This window comes from Balaenoptera physalus, assembly GCF_965194825.1.
Source record: "Balaenoptera physalus genome assembly, chromosome: 6".
NCBI lineage: Eukaryota > Metazoa > Chordata > Mammalia > Artiodactyla > Balaenopteridae > Balaenoptera > Balaenoptera physalus.
Genome location: NC_138885.1, coordinates 110,000,771 through 110,017,632, shown reverse-complemented (window position 1 = coordinate 110,017,632; position 16,862 = coordinate 110,000,771). Strand labels below are relative to the sequence as shown.

The following is a 16,862-nucleotide window of genomic DNA, read 5'->3' as shown; positions in this document are numbered from 1 at the left end:
TTTAAAAAAATAAAAAATAAAAAAATAAAAGCTTAATGTTTAAAATGTACAAAAGTAAATGAGTTTAGAAGAAATTCGATTAAAGTTTCAAGTGATGTTTTGCCAGTCTAGCATTTATACTTCTGCGACACTGTTCTGGAGTATCCAAGCACACTATATTAAAGCTTAAAATTGTTCTAAGACTTTTGGGACACCTTCTATTTCATCACCGGCTTGTTAATTACTGGACCACCATGTTGGCTGGAATTATGAAAATATCCTTTAACACAAGTACATAACAAAGAGGAAAATCATCACAAAATCAGAAGCACCATTATAGTTAACAAGAAATGCAGCACGGACCCAATAGAAGGAAATAACCTACTTTCTCTGTTTATGATCGCAAACATGCTAATATGCTAATAAGTACTGCCTGCAAAGAATTTGGATGACATGTGTTATTCAGCAGCTTTTTGGTTTAAATTGATTGCCAATAATGACTAGCAGCTTCAATGATATAGTAGGGAGGAAGAACCCTGCAAAACCTAACGATGCTACAACAGTCTGTTCCGAAGTTTGGCTTTATGAGTTGTTAGGAGTCCCATGTTTTTTTTTTGTTTTTTTTTTTGTGTTTTTTTTCTTTTTTGTTTTTTTTTGTTTTTCTTTTTTGTTTTTTTTTTGTTTTTTTGTTTTTTTTTCTTTTTTTGTTTTTTTACTTTTTTTTTTTTTTGGAGTCCCATTTTTTGATGGTAATACTGCACTGATTCTAAAGGAATATGCAGCAGTATGGGACAGTGAGGTAAGAAAAACATAGAAGTTATATAGCTAGTGTCTTTAAAGTCTAAAAATTTAAACTATTAATTAAAAAACCTCACATAGCTCACAGCTATCAGATATCTGTGCGTGGATTGGGAGCAGATATCTGTGCGTGGATTGGGAGCTTTTAGCTTTGGAGTGGTTTTTGTAACTCTGTTTACAATAAAAAGGACAGAAGAGCGTGTTACATTGACGAGGTCCCGTTCTTTCCTATGAGCATAATCTTCGCTTGTCCATGAGTCTCTTGAATTCAATGTCTTTCTTTAAGGTGAAAATACTAACTTTGCTGGTTTCTGAGCAGGAGAGGTGATATTTCTCCAGTCTTTGTTTCGAGGGGTTTATGATGTTACAACCCCTCACTTCTCCCTTAAGAGAGGATGGCATTGGAGCGCCGAATACCAATGAAATGATCAGCGCTGAAAGACCTTCTCATAGCAGCTCTACACACGTCTTTGTATTTGTCGTCACACAATCTGGAAATGGCCTAGGAAAGTCAATCAGGTAGAACATAGGTATAATTAGGGGGGAAAAAAATGTTCGGACCTTAAAAAAACAAAAAAAGCATCATTGATAAGCCACACATCTCCATTCGTTTAGATAAGTTCATAGTTACTGCTACTTTGGATAGCTGATATCTACACTAACTGACAGTTCCCTAAGGTAATAACCTTTAAGGGCTATGATTAGATTGCTGGGGCAAGGGGTAACTTGCCCTAATAACTTAGAGTTACTTAAAAATTGGCTTCCTAATGATAGGCTCCTAATAGCAATATCATCTGTTACCTACACACGTGATCCTTAAACGTAATGGACATACACTTGGGCAAAATCAGTGTTTACTCAGCTATTCAACTTCTCTTCAGTTTTCATTAGTTATTACATACTCTAAGAAAATTTTAATCAGGTAGGTATGTGCTGAAGGTAGGAGAGGTCTAATGACAAGCGCTGAAAGGTGCTATTTCACTTGCACATAAATTATGGTAGAAAAACATCTTATTCTAAAGTACCACCAAGGTACCACAGAAAGTATCAATTTTAAATGTGTTCATTTCAGTTGTGAATTTTGCTGTATACCCACCAAAAATCATAAGCCATAAGTATTACGTTGTTCCATGTACGTTACCATTTATATTAAAAACTCATGTACTTTCTACATCCAGTATCTGAATCCACATTATACCTTCCAAGTATAGGTCTCTCAGGTTAGCCACGGATGCTTTGTCTAATAAACTCATGGGACTGAACTGTGATACACACACACACACACACACACACACACATACACACACACACACACACACACGAACTGCAAGCTGAGTAAAAAACAGTTAAGAGGGAATTCCCTGCTGGCGCAGTGGTTAAGAATCCGCCTGCCAATGCAGGGGACACGGATTTGGGCCCTGGTCCGGGAAGATCCCACATGCCGAGGAGCAACTAAGCCCGTGCGCCACAACTACTGACCCTGCGCTCTAGAGCCCGTGCTCTGCAACAAGGGCAGCCACTGCAATGAGAAGCCTGCGCACCACAATGAAGAGCAGCCCCCGCCCGCCGCAGCTAGAGAAAGCCCGCGTGCAGCAGCGAAGACCCAATGCAGCCATAAATAAATAAATACATTTATTTATTTATTAAAAATATCAAGACAGTAGAAATAGTCCAAAACATCAATTATTAAAAAAAAAACAGACAGTTAAGAGTGGTAAGTAGATTCTGTAGGTACATCTGATTAGGGATACAATTTTAAGAAATTATTCATGTATGGTTATATGTAAGTGTAGAGGTTCAAATGGAAAACCATTAAGAACAGATTAAATATGATTGAAAGTATTCTGAATTATGGTTACAGAAGAGACAATTTTTTTTTTTATAATGTGGGATCCCTGTATAAACCATAAAAGACACAGGAAATATGATGCCAACGGGTCAATAAGCTCTTCAAACTGTTAACAGCTTTCCATTTTCCTAATCACTGCTTAATATAATTTAGCTACAGGTGTGGCTTCGGTGGCTGACAGAAAACCCCAGTTAGTGATTTCACAGCCTTACCTCTAAGTTCTGTGCTCTTTCTTTGCTAAGAGGAGTGAATAGAACATTCAGGTTGTTGTCATCTGCTAAGGAGCGAAGGTCAAAGTAGTATTTGGCATACACACTGAAAGGAACATTAATATTAAACTGAAGTAGCTCCACGAAGTGCCTTTCCATCTCATTCCTGGGGGAGGAGGAGAAGACAAAACCAACACAGGACAATTTTAGTCAACTGGGCTATCTTCAAAAATACCATTCTGAGCTACTAGGATGGCTCTAAATACTGTTTTGAAACCAATAATGGCTACCCAGCTGGATTAATACCCTAATGTGCAAACAAGGTACAGCTATTTGTGGTCCTTTCTGCGTCCCAGCACTTTGAGTCTGGGACAAGGGGGAAGAGGTCATGGCCCTCTTATGCACTCATGCTGCTGACTCAGGGGCTCATTCTTCAGAGTTCCATTAGTGCAGCTGTACGATTCATGCTCCACACTCACTCACGAGGCCCCGCTCTAGTGATCAGTTGAAAGGAATGATGTATGCTGTTTATTAGCTCTGAAGAACTTGCAGACATTTTCACCGGGCTGGTGACAGGAAGGGGCTTACTGAAGTAGAGACGAGCCAACAAAAGGAGTGGGCACATCACCACGGCAACAAATGGATCCATCGAGAGCCACTGCTATTATCTCTGAGGGGGGAAAACTCTTGAGGCAACAAGGATTCATCTCAAGTAAATAAATAAATAAGCTACATTCGATGGGAAAGGGAATCCCCCCACCCCCACCCCCACCCCGTGCATGGGGCTGTGTCAAAGGGCATAATGCAAGTTTCTGTTCACCTTAAAACCTTACTAGGGTGAGTTGTCGTCACCATGACAGGACAGGATGCACTTTTTAAGCTTAGGAAGGCAGTAAGATTATGTCTCAGCTAGACTAAACCCACTTTACGATACGACCTCTGATAGAGCAGTTGTTGCCCCCGGTGTTAGGAGAGCAGCCCAGAATGTTCAGACCTACCGCCCCTTGCCAGGACAGACTGCACACGCCCACAGAGGGCGAATTCAATGAAGTGGGAAAGTAGAGTGCTGGGAGCAGGCTTCTGCTATATGACCATATCCAGCCATTTGCTTGCCAAATGTTTAAGTAAATAAATATAAAGTTAGAGTAAATCTTACCACTTTTCACAGCAATCACTTTAGAGAGTTGATTAGATAAAAATGATAAATACCCAAACAAACATGCAAGTGGCTTATTTTACAATACATTTGGTTTCTTGGTTTTCAAGTGTTAATATTTTATCCATTGGATAAATCAACAAATGCTCCATGTTCTCCTGTATGGAGAGCAGAGTATGAGCAGAAATGAGGTTTCTCATTTGTTGAACTTTAAACCTAACTGAACCTACTTCCAAAATTAATTTCCTGTTCATACGGCCAGAAGTCTATAGAAATGTAAATCAGATAATGTTTTGATAATCAGCTAATCAGGACTTAATTTACTACAGGAATAAATGCACTTCACTATCCCTTTTATATTTTCTCCACTAATACATTTTAATTGTGTGGAAATACAGTACTTCATAGGATTAACATGTCTATTAATAGAGCTTTAATCACTGAAGAAAAGCATTATGCCTACAGAATATGCATCTTCTGTGTTTTTTGCTGTTTGTAAATGGCTAGGTGGCTGAAGAGCCTACCACTTACAGGCGCAGCAAACTGTCTGAACAGCAGCTGCTCAGTTTAACTTACTCTTTTGAAGGGAAATATATATTTAACAAGACACAGAGATGTTAGAAAGTGTTAAGGAAAAGCTGATAGACAGCAATTTTTCAATTCAGACTCAAAATGAGACCATTACAAATAGTAGTCAACAGCAGAGGGATGAAACAAATGTGTATTAAACACTTTGTTGTAATGCTTTCCAACTCCCAAAGATCATAAACAAAAGCAGCCTATTATAAACATAACTCCTGGTGATTCTCCGTTCTACACAGAAAAGCGTTGTTTAGAATTAGTTTCTTCATAGCTGGACAGTGCCGCCAATGCTCCTGGGCTCAATGTCTATGAACACCCACACGTTTCCCTGCATGTTCTCGGATGTTGTACCTGGAACCAGAGCCCCAGTCAGCTCAGCTGCAGATTCTGAGAAAATTTCAGCTGCCATCATGGCAGGGATGGTGTTCACGATTACAAATTTTCCTTCCTTCAAGGGACCAGTTCAAAGACTGATGATAGTGTTGGTCAACGTCACTTTAGTTTCTGCAACTTCCAAAAGTACTTCTATTCATTTCAAATTCATTATCTGCTGTTCCACTGTTTGCTAAGATTGCTACCAGCAATATCACCACGACCACCTGGTTTACATGATCACCAAAGTGGGCATTTTCACCAAAAGCCACTTTGACAGCTACTGACAGTCACTGGTCCCTTCTCTTAGTCACAGCTTTCCTCGCTTCAGCTGTAAATATGCACTTTGGTAATTGTGAATTATCTAGGGTAAGGGGCAAAGGTAACAAAAACAAACTCTTGCCCCTGCCTGCCATCTTGATCGGCCTCTGCTGTCCAATATAATCAAGAGGTGTCCTTTCACATTTTCCTGAATGCCACCCACAAAGACAGGTTCACTGGCAAGCGGGCACTTCGAGAGTCTGCTGGAATTACCTCTCTGGCTCATCCTGCTTCCCACCCTTGGGGCCCTTCACCAGAGCCAGATTGGAAGCCTGGCGTTTCATGCCAATGTGAGCGTGCCATCTGTGAGGAGAACCTGCCTAGTTAACTCAAGGCCCCACAAAGTGCCGCTGTGTTTGCTGAGTGCCCTGGGTGAGGCCCCAGGGATGCTTCCCGGACGACCTGAGAGGTAGGTGTTTCCTAGCTCAGCAGACTTTAGGGGAGGAGACAGGAACACAGGGATCTGAAACCTTTATATGTGGCTACCTGTACATCATAGTTTCTGTAACAACAGAACCTCAGATAAAAAGGAGAAAAAGACCAGCAAAAGCAAATACACAATGTGTGACTCAGGTTGAAATTATAACCTGTCAGTAGTCTAGAGGCCCTAAGACCTTAACAGTGGCCACTTGCTTCAAAGACCAGGCATGTGCCCCTTAAAAATGGACTGGACCTGGTAGACAGCTTTAAGAAAGCTGTCAAGTTACTTACTGTACCATGTTGCTCTGGTAGTGAGCTTGTAAAATGTTTGGCAAAAACCACCAGAAAAATAATTTCAATTTCTCAAGCAGAATATTACAACAATAACACATCAAGACCTACCAATGAATGAGGGGAAATACAAATTGTTATACTACAGCTAGATAGAAAGAAGGCTGTAATTTTATGTCTATTTCAGCTCTCTGCACAAGGTAACCTTTCTTAAAATGTAACATTTCGTAAAAATGTAAACTTTATGAGAGCAAATGAGGTATTGGAAAATGGTTAGAAAGTTCACGGTAACCTTACAAACTCACATGTCCTCAACTGTAACGTCCTTGAGGATCTGGCAGTCGTCCACATTCCATACAGCCCGATCGTCCCAAAACTCGGAGGCAAGAAGAATGGCTCCCAAAACAATTCTTTTCCAGTTAGTGGGGCAAATGTCGATCTCAGCATAAGTTAAAAGCCTTTCTAAGTAAACCTGCAAAAGTAGAGCACTGATCTTTGATTTTCGTTCAGTTTAAGTGCTGTGATAAGAATTGTTAGGAATGACAGATTTCATCTCTTTTTGACACCCCTTTTATTCCTAGGTTCTACAAAGACTTTGCTCAGCCAAGCCAAGGCCAGAGGCCAGGTCACAGTTGTAAGTCAGATATTTCTGTGAGTCTGATATTTCTACTCTGCCCGTGTGAATTTCCAACCCAATTTTGGTCACAGGAATGAAAGGACATCTCAGCAAAGGGCATTCTAAAGACACGCATTGTATTATTACCTTCCCACTTGTCAAGGGCAGCACATACAGCCCAGTGTCGACTTCAACTGTTCAGTAAATGCTTGAGTGCCTATCACGTGCAATGTTAACTACAAGACTGGTGGTGGTTGCATGGCGATTTTACATAACGCTTGAGTGTGTAAAATTCTGGTAAGACTGAGCACATCTTTACCTTCTCTTCAGAGTCAGTCACCAGTCCTTTTGTGGCATGAACTTGAAGATAAAAACTGGTGGTCAAGAGAGCCTCCCAGTGGCTGCTGCGTGGCACAGCAGGACAGGCAGTACAAAGGGGCTTTACAACTGTCAAGTATTCCCATATTTTAGTGCCTTTTGAAGGAACACACATGCATACAAAGGGTAGTCCTTTTCATAGCCCCAATTTTTCACATCTCCATTATCATTTCATTATTCATTTCTGTCTTACATAATCTGCAGCTTAGTCAATTCTTTTGGTTTTAAGGTGGGAAGACCTGCCTGTGTCTGTATCCCTGGGGCTCCTCTAAACCTGCCGGTTTGTGAGATGATTTCACGGTTTCTTTTACATGTATCAAATGTCTACCCTACAAAGAACTGGATGGAGTTAACAGCTGAGCAAAGATTAGAGAGGTAAGCTGTGATTTGTTGTTACCTCTGTAGAAGAGTGTATATGCCATTTGACAAAAAGAAAAATGTCCAGTTTGAAAGAGTCTGTTTACTCTCTGAAGGGTTATCAGATTGACAGCTCAGATTCGCCCATGCCCTCCAAACTCTACTGTGTTTTCAAACACGGGTATTGAGATTATATGTTCTTAGTGAAATTCGGCTCCCATTCCCCAAAGAACTCAGCACTCTCTAGTACCCTAAGAACGACTCTCCCCGCAAGGTTCAACTCTCTACTTTATGGGACTCATCAGAGGCACTGAAACGACACTGGCAATCTCTCAACTTCCTCTCACCTTTGTACTGGCAAACTTGGTACACGTGCTGATATTCATTTATCCCACTTGCCCTCCTGTCTCGGAGGAAGCGAGATTTCTTTCTTTTCACTGAAGCTAACTCTCCTATGAATGAAGTTGATCCCACCTCACTTCTGCAGAGCACTGTGCCCACAGTTAGTCTCCTTTTGAACAACTTCTCCCTGTCAGAGGCTTCCTCCAGTGTGAATGCTTCCATGTCCCCAGCCTGTCCCCCACTGCCCCTAGACGGCGTCCTCAGGCCTGAGGCCAGCTCCTCATCTCCCATCCTCTCCTTAACCCACTTCAGTCAGCCTCCTGCTGCTACCACTCTACAGAGACTACTCTTGCCGTGGTCACCGGTGCCTTCACACAAACAACCCAGAGCTCTTCGTCCCAGAGCTCCACTCCCCAGGCCTTCCCTCATAAATGAAAGAGCACTGCCACACGCCCAGTCGCTGAGACCAAAAACCTGCACTTGAGTGTATCCTGCTCCAATCTGTTAGGACTTCTTGTTATCTCTACCTTCACTGGTACCCTGACCGCTTTTCTGTCTGTCACTTCTGACTTGTATCGCTGCCACTGCCTAACTTCTCTGCCTCCCAACAGACTACAGTCTGTTCTCCCCAAAGCAGCCAGGAGAGCCTCTTAAATTAAGAGTACTTTATGCGCCTGCTCCAGATCTGCCAGAGGCTTCCCATCAAACAAATACCTTCTTCCCGTGGCCTGCAAGTTACGAGGCCCTGTGCGGTACGGCCTTGTCCTTCCGTGACCTCATCACCTATGCTCTTTCCCTCATTCCCTGCTCGGATCACAATGGCCACCTTGCTTTTCCTTGAACACACAGAACAAGTTCCTGTCTCAGAGCCTTGCACTTGTCCCCTCTGCCCGTAATGCCAGCGTACCTGATCTTCCTCAGTTCAGCCAGGTCCTGGGTTCAAACATTACCTCTTTAAAGAGGCTCTTCCTGAGCTTTCTAGTAAGCCCCTCTAATCACTTTATCCCTTTACCTTGCTTTCTCTTCATGGTTTTTACCACCACTTGAAATAGTCATCTTTTAAAAAACACTCATTAAAAAAAAACACTTATACTTTGCTATACACCTGAAACTAACACAACACTGTAAATCAACTGTACTCCGATAAAAAAAAAAAAAAAAAAAAATTTACGTCTTCCACACTTGCTCCATAAAGGCGAGAACTTTATTTATCCAACTTGTTCTCTCCTCCACCCCCCACATGTAGAAAAGTGACACAGAGTAGGTATTCAGTGACATGGTATTTATGACATGAGCAACTTCTTGGTAGCATTTAGCGTTTGGACCATACTCTCCTTCTTGAACCTCTCCTGGTGTCTCTTAGGGTTCTCTGCTGGGTTTCCTACCACTGTAGCCACTCCTCTGGGGATCTGTCCCTTAAGTGCTGACAGTCTCTAGTAGGATCTATCTTCTACCCACTTTTTATTTTACATACTTTCTCTGCATTTTAACAGCTACACTTAATTCCCTCCCTCTAGCTCAGATTCATGCTCCAATCCCATATATTCAAATGATTACTAGACACTGCCATTCTGCTGTCTCGCAGGTACATCAAGCTTAACTTGGCTACAAAGAAATGCCCCTCTTCCAACCCAAATACTCTCCTTCCTGCATTTCCTAGCTCTCCATATGCAAGCACCATTCCTGCCTCTCTCAAGCATGTGCTAAGCACTCCAAGTGGCCTGTAGCGCCAAGAAAAGGCCTGTGTCTGATCCAGTACCCACTGAGGGGTCTCTTTTCAAAAGGACAAGCCTCCTGTCCTAAATTCTGCCTTGATAGGAGCAGGCAGTGAGTGGCCTAAGTATTCCTTCCCTGCAGACCACGCAGCTGACTTTCCCCCCTACAGGTTTGCTATAGGGAGGAGTAAAACAATCCCAACTACCTCTCACTTGAATATGATTTATTATTCAAATGATAAAATCTTACCATAGGAATTAGGAATGGATGACAAAAAGGTCCTTACACAGCTGTAGCTTAGCAGGCTAACTAGAGTAAAGCCTTCTGAAGTCCTACTGGCACCCTAGTCCTGGGCAACTTCACATGCAGGCAATAAGAGGACAGCAGGGATGGTTAACACCATTATCCATTATCCAAGGAACAGAGAACTGAGGGCAGTAGTTCTCAGTCAGGACACACATCAGAACTGCCTAGGCAGTGCAGTCTGGGACTCAGCTTCAAACTGCCCGGAACCTGTTTCTGCCTGTGGACCAGAGCGCTCAGTGATTGCCCCGCCCCACCACCACCACACGCGTCGTCTGTGTGTGCGTGTGTGCACTGTGCGTGCGTGTGTCCCCTCAGGTGTGGAAGGAGAAACCAGAAATCTCTCCTGCTGCCTTTAATAGCAATTGTTTTGTGATGAGAAAAGCAATGGCAACGTTTTAAATCATAATGATGATTAAAGCTCAAATGTGTATACTTTACTTTCTTTTGATAGGTTTCTCTTAATAAAGTTCTAATGATCGTTTCAGGAACCTACTTTCATTTGGGAAAAACAGGACCATACCATGTGTACAAGACAGAAATTTCTACAGATGCTTTATGAAAGAAAAAATATCTTACCAAAGTTACTACTGCACCTTCAGCAGTTAGCTGTGCGGCACTAGAAAGAGTATGAACAAATCCGTAAATGAATTTGTGTTCAGGATCATGCTCGAAGTATTCCTCTGGAATCTTTTCTCGCTGAAGGGAGAAAAAATGCAATTTAAGTATCCACGGAAGAAAAATACTTAAAAGTACCCTTAAGATAGCAGTCTTCACACTTGGGCCCACGTGCCCCTTAAAATAATTCTGATTGGGTGACATGTCTTGTAGTCTTTTAAATCTAAACAATGGGATCCTAAAATACCACAGTGATCCAGTACTCACCACCATTCATTAAAGAAAAATACAGGCACAACCGCAGAAAATTTATGTATTTCCACGTTCCTCCCCACAGAATTCTAACCAAATGTAAACTATTGGGTTGGCCAAAAAGTTCATTTGGTTTTAAGTAAAAATAAAAGACACAGTTTTCATTTTCACCAAGCATTTTATTGAACAATATATTCACTAACCAAACAAACTTTTTGGCCAACCCAATACTTTTAGGCTCAAAAGTCTTGCTGATCACCATATGTCATACTTTTCTGTAGTCAACTTTGAAAACACATTTCCAGTGTCCTGTAACCATAAGGCTCTAAGAATGTGCTGTCCTGTACAGCAGTCGCCAGCCACGTGTGGCCACAGAGCACCCGGAGAAGTGAATTTTAAAACTTTGTCATTTTAATTCGTTTAAAATGTAAACAGTTTTCTAATTTTCTTCTTAGAGGCCTTATCATATTAGGTTTATTTACAAATATTTATATTGTTTGATGCTATGGAACATCATCCTTTAAAAAGATACATTTTCTGTTACTTGGGTATGTTTACTTACCTGCTCACTATTCACACAAAGTGCAACTCGGTTCATATCCATCAACCCCTTATACAACACGCCTTCGGGAAAATGACTAGACACAACATGGCGTGGGGAAGAAGACTTAAAGGAAGATGAATTTGACTTCGAGCTGGAGGAAGTAATTTTCTTCTAGTAATTAATTTCAAAGCAAATCAGCATGAAATAAACACAACTGTATAAGAGAAAAATACCACTTCAATAAAACTGACACTTACTGTGAGTGGATGTAATCTCTCATCAAAAATATCCAAGGATCTATCTGCAACTCTATAAAATAAGAATGTGCATTTAAAAAATTAATTCAGGACTTACTATCTTAGTAAAATATCGGCTAGGAGTAGAGAGAGGGGTAGAGGAAGCTTAACCTTCAACGAAGCAAACAGTTTTATAAATTCTTCTCCTGGATTCCACCCTTAGAAAGGTTTCCTGACCTATTTTTACTCAGCACATCAAGTTCTGTGAAACCTTTTCTACAACAACCAGCCAGAGTTGCCTCTATAAGCACTGACCCTCCCTAACAGGCAATGCTAGTAAACCAATATATTTTCACCCCTCTAACCTCACACTGGAATATGCAAGAACATTTTATGAAGCAGTGGTGGTGGGCAATAAATTCTTCTCACTTCAATCAATGTGAATATGAGATTCATGGTTTTTTCCCGTTTTTTTCTCTTTAGTTCTTTATATCCTTATTGTGTATTTCTTCTTGTCTCTTTTAAATAGTTTGAGTTAAAAATGTAATTGTCTTTTTATTTTAAAAGAAACCAGGCTTTTTAATTTAAAATTTCACCACACTAATACACTGCGCTCATTTGAACAGCGGTTCTCTAAATGTGGTCTGCAGGCCTCTGGGATTCTCCCCTATCCCCTCCTTCAGGAGGCCCAAGAGGTCAAAACTGCTTTTATAAGAATACTAAGACACTACCTGCCCTTCACATTGTGTGACATTTGCTATGGATGTATAAAAGCAAAAGTGGGTAAAACTGCTGGTTTCTGAGCATGAATCAAGGCAGTGGTACCAAACTGAATTAGAAGTCATTCAATTATTCACTGCCACTTGCAGTTAAAAAATCTGCTTGAAGAACATCCTTGATAAAAGAGTAAAAATTAATAGTGTTCTTAAACCTTGGTCCTTCTTTTTAATATTCTGAATAAGTGGAAAGTATGCATTAAGCACTTTTACATACTGAAATATGGCTGTGTTAAGGAAAAGCACTTGTGACTTGGCGGTAAGTCATTTTTTTCATAGAACACCATCTTTATTTGAAACACTTTTTTCATCGAACACCATCGTTATTTGAATGTACAACTGACACAGTCATTCTTTCAAAAATGAACAAAGTGAGCCTGTCACTTCAAGGAAAATAACTCTAAAGTTATTTGTTGCCAATGATAAAATTCAAGCCATCAAGCTAAAAATATCAGGAGTTTTGGAAAACTTCTACCTTCGATTGTGAACTTGACAACTTCTCAACACTTAAAAGACTTTTCTGGTAAGACTGGTGGTGATACTAACAAAAGTGAGTTTTTGACACTGTCTAAAGAAATGTGAACCAATACTTTCCAAATGACCAATGTATAATATTATAAAGTCAGGTACAGGTAAAAAGATCTACTCAGTATGCATGACAGATCAATGGGTATTAATTTAACATAGTATTTATTACAAGTTCATTGATATGATTTAGAATTCCATTTTAACTAATTTAAGAAACTAGCACATGCAGACTTTTGGTACAGTATCAAAGAATATACCAAATTATCTGAAGGCTTTAAAAATACACCTTTTTCCAACTATATATCTGCAAGCGGCTGGATCTTCTTCATATTGTTTCTTCAAAACAAATGACTGAAGACAGAATAGATATGAGAATCAGCTGTCTTCTATTGAGGAGATACTTTTCTCTCAATATTTTTTGTTGTGGAAAATAGTTATTTTTCATTAAAAAAAATGATTTATGTTGAACACTGGGGTTCCCAATCAGGGGTGATTTCGTCCCCCAGGGGACTTCTGGCCATGGCTGGAGACAGTTTTGGTTGTCGTAATGTGGAGGGAAGAAGGTGCTACTGGCATCTAGTGAGTAGAGGCCAAGGGTGCTGCTATATATCCTATAACACACAGGACGACACCCCACAACAAAGCATTATCTAGCTCAAAATTTCAGTAGTGCTAAGGCACACCCTGTTTTAATATACAATGAATTTAATTTTTTAAATTCTCAATTTCAATTTCTAATACAGTAAATTATCAATATAACCCATATAAACAAATACTCTTTGGGATGCTCAGTAACCTAAGAATTAAGGGTCCTAAGAGAAAAATAAATGATTCACTTCTATATTGTAATAAAAGCACTCTAATAATAAAAGCTTATGCCAGTAACATCTATAGTTATTACCTAACACTAAACTTGATACCTTGTAAATTAATTAGCTGGAATAACAAGATAGGTTTCAAAAGAGCTCACCTGTTCTTGATGTGGTAATATATTGCTAAGGTCATACTGTGGAGGAAAAAAAATACATTGTCATCACTGATTTTTATCATATCAGGCCTGAAGACATTTTTAAAAAGGGGTTAGCAAGGAGGGAAGACCTTCCAGAGGCCCAGTGGCCCCGAAATCCTCGAATTCAGAACAGTACCACATGGGTGCTTTCCCCCTTGTTTTAGGTTCTTCAGCTTTTAGCAAAATTAGGAGACCCAAAATGCTAGATATGCTGTTAGAAGGCATGTTTTGGTTGATTATTATAATATATAAATTATTACATATGTCCCCTGTCATTTGTCCTTCTACCCACAAAACCTTCTGTCCTGTACAAGTTATATCTATCTATACACATGCTTAAATTTAAGCCATATAGTAGTTTGTGTGTGGGTGTGTGTGTGTGTGTGTGTGGTTGTTTTGTTAGCCCCTGCATTTCAGTTGATTTAGTTCGCTATCCACCTACCCATCCGTTTTCCATTATTTCCCTAAAAGTAAATAATAAAAGTGCTCTATACCAAAATGATTTCAAATCACTTTTACATAATTATTAGAAAATTTAATAGCAAAATTTTATAGCCACAAAACTGATGATAGGTCTAGCTATCCTGAAATAAGCAGTGCTAATAAGACAGCATAATACTACACAGTATCCTATTAATGACAGGTATTTCCAAATTATTTTAAATAAAGTATTAACGAACAGATAGATACAAGTCCTTAGGTAGTCTTTTTTAAGTTACTATATTCCTAAGTTATTCACAGATGTTGTATATTAGGCAACAAAGGGGTTCTCTGGTTAAGTTATATGCTCCCCTTTGTTCTCAGTGTCTAAAATGAAACTCAAAATAATTGAGGGAAGGCAAATCTGAATTTTAGAATAGGTCTATAGAATCTTAGCACTTGTATAAAGGCCTGTAACACCGTTAGCATCAAAGATGGATACTTCTATAGTGCTTCAAAGTTTCATCTTCAAATTGATTTTAAAATCACAGCATTAGAAGTTTTATGATGGAAAGGACCACTGAACCGTAGATGACATTTAATTAAACCACCCATTTTACAGATAAGGGAACCAAGGCTTAAAACTGACTTACCTAAGGTCCCACTAATTATCAGAAGCAGTTCTCTTTCTCCTGCCCTCTAACCAAATAGTGGCTCCCAAGCTCAGCTGCACACTGGGATCATCTGAGAAGCTTTAAAAACTGCCTGGCTTCTGCTTCAAGATGTTCTGATTTAACCGGCACTGGGTATGACTTGGGCATCAGGACTGTTTTTAAACATCCCCAGATGACTGCAGCGTGCAGCAAAGTTTAGGGATGAATGAGTTAGGGTTAAGATCGGAGAATCACTCGGGATGCTTTTGTCCATATAATCATGCTTCACATCATTCCCCATCTTGTCAACAGGTGTGTGTGCGTGGGTGAGAGAGAGACAGACAGACAGACAGACACACAGACACTGTGTCTTGGAGGCGGGGGCAGGCGGGTGGACTTTGTGCATCCAGAAACATATATCTTGAAAAGTTGCATAAGTGATTCTAATAAGGCTCACCTACCCCACTGAGAACAGCTACCCCACTGAAAACTAACCCCATGATAAACATTTTCAAAATCATTCCTAAAAGCCAATTGGCCCTATTAATTTTCTCAGTAAACCTTTATTTCACCAATAATGAATGTGATGAATGATCATTTCTAAAACTTCATGAGAGCAAATTAAAATTTACTGTACTTCCAAAAATTAGACTAGGTCGGGAAAAAAAAGGATGAAACCTTCTTGTCTGAGCAAGGTAAATCTTTTTTTTTTTTTTTAATTTTATTTAATTTTACTTAATTTGGGATGCATGGGGTCTTTGTTACTGCGCGCGGGCTTTCTCTAGTTGCCAAGAGCGGGGGCTGCTCTTTGTCGTGGTGCGCGGCCTTCTCACTGTGGTGGCTTCTCTTGTTGCACGGCACGGGCTCTAGGTGCGTGGGCTTCAGTAGTTGCACACGGGCTCAGTAGTTGTGGCTCGCGGGCTCTACGGCACAGGCTCAGTAGTTGTGGCGCACGGGTTTAATTGCTCTGCGGCATGTGGGATCTTCCCAGACCAGGGCTCGAACCTGTGTCACCTGCGTTGGCAGGCAGATTCTTAAACCACTACACCACCAGGGAAGTCCCTGAGCAAGGTTTACTTTCAAAGTACTTTTGAATTATATACTGGACATCAGACTCTTTTGAATTCAAAAGAAGCTGCGACTCTAGCCAAAGTAGAGTGGTTTTTGTACCCACAGATTCAGTGTCTTGGCTGAAGAAAAACATTGAGTGATTATGTGATAAGTGCCCAAACTCAGGACTTTAGAGATGGGGCTCAGTTTTTGCTGAAACATGACTTGACTGCAACTATTATTGTAAGCAAGAGAGGAAAGTTACATTATTATGACTGTGAACTTGCTGTCTTTAATTAAAGTAGAAGTTACTGAGAATTTAAATAGCTAAAAAAAAAGCTGGCACATTAAAAACCAATTAAAAATACAATTAGCTTATAAAATTAAGACAACAAATAAAATTAAGGATAAGGACATTAATATTTTCAAATAGCATTTCCCAAACTGTGTTCTGGAAAATCAACATTCATATCCTAAGGAGATGTTAATGTTTCGTGGACAACCGCGAGGGAGGAGGCAAGAAGCTCTGCATCCCGTTTGGTTTTTTTCTCTTAAATAAGCTTGAAAGGTTCATCATTAGGGTGTTTTGAAAGTGCATCTCCAATTGTGGACTATGAGGTGCTCCCAGAAATTAAAGAATAGTTTCCATCATCATGACACTGTTCGTGTCTCCTTAAGTATAAGCCTGACCACAGCCATGTTTCCGAAACCTCACCTCTTTTATTGTTCTCTGCTGTGAGTGATACAGTGTGTTGGAGATATATATATATAAACAAAACTTAAATGTGTCTATTAAGTTAAAACCTCAGTTGAACAAATTTCATCTACAAAGAAATTAAGCTTGAGTGTGTATTTCTTAAGACTGGTTTGATATATTCTCCCCCTCTTTGGGGGACAGGAAGGAGAAGTAAAATTTCATACAGAAAGAGTGCAGGAAAAAAAAAAAAGCACAGTGGGATAAATCTGACAAACTCCAATTAAATTTAAATGCAGATTCGCTTTGGTGCCAGCAGGGGACAAGCTGTTCCTTCTTCTAAGAGCAGCTTCCAAAGTAGTGCACGTTGTTTGAGGACTACAACTCATACAG

The 16,862-nt window shown here is 40.0% G+C and overlaps 1 protein-coding gene across 1 annotated transcript in view; it reads right to left on the bottom strand.

Moving 5' to 3' along the window:
• Positions 1 to 363: 363 nt before the first annotated feature.
• LOC309662921 (cyclin-Y-like protein 1) overlaps positions 364 to 16,862 on the bottom strand; it is a gene marked incomplete at its 5' end in the record, with an annotated part of 74,188 nt that continues 57,689 nt past the window's right edge. Inside the window, 6 exons of the mRNA XM_082466131.1 lie at positions 364 to 1,279; positions 2,839 to 3,001; positions 6,283 to 6,449; positions 10,269 to 10,388; positions 11,361 to 11,412; positions 13,614 to 13,649. Of these exons, the coding sequence (XP_082322257.1) occupies positions 1,163 to 1,279; positions 2,839 to 3,001; positions 6,283 to 6,449; positions 10,269 to 10,388; positions 11,361 to 11,412; positions 13,614 to 13,649 (655 nt within the window). The 3' untranslated portion in view covers positions 364 to 1,162. The remainder of the gene's footprint in view (positions 1,280 to 2,838; positions 3,002 to 6,282; positions 6,450 to 10,268; positions 10,389 to 11,360; positions 11,413 to 13,613; positions 13,650 to 16,862) is intronic.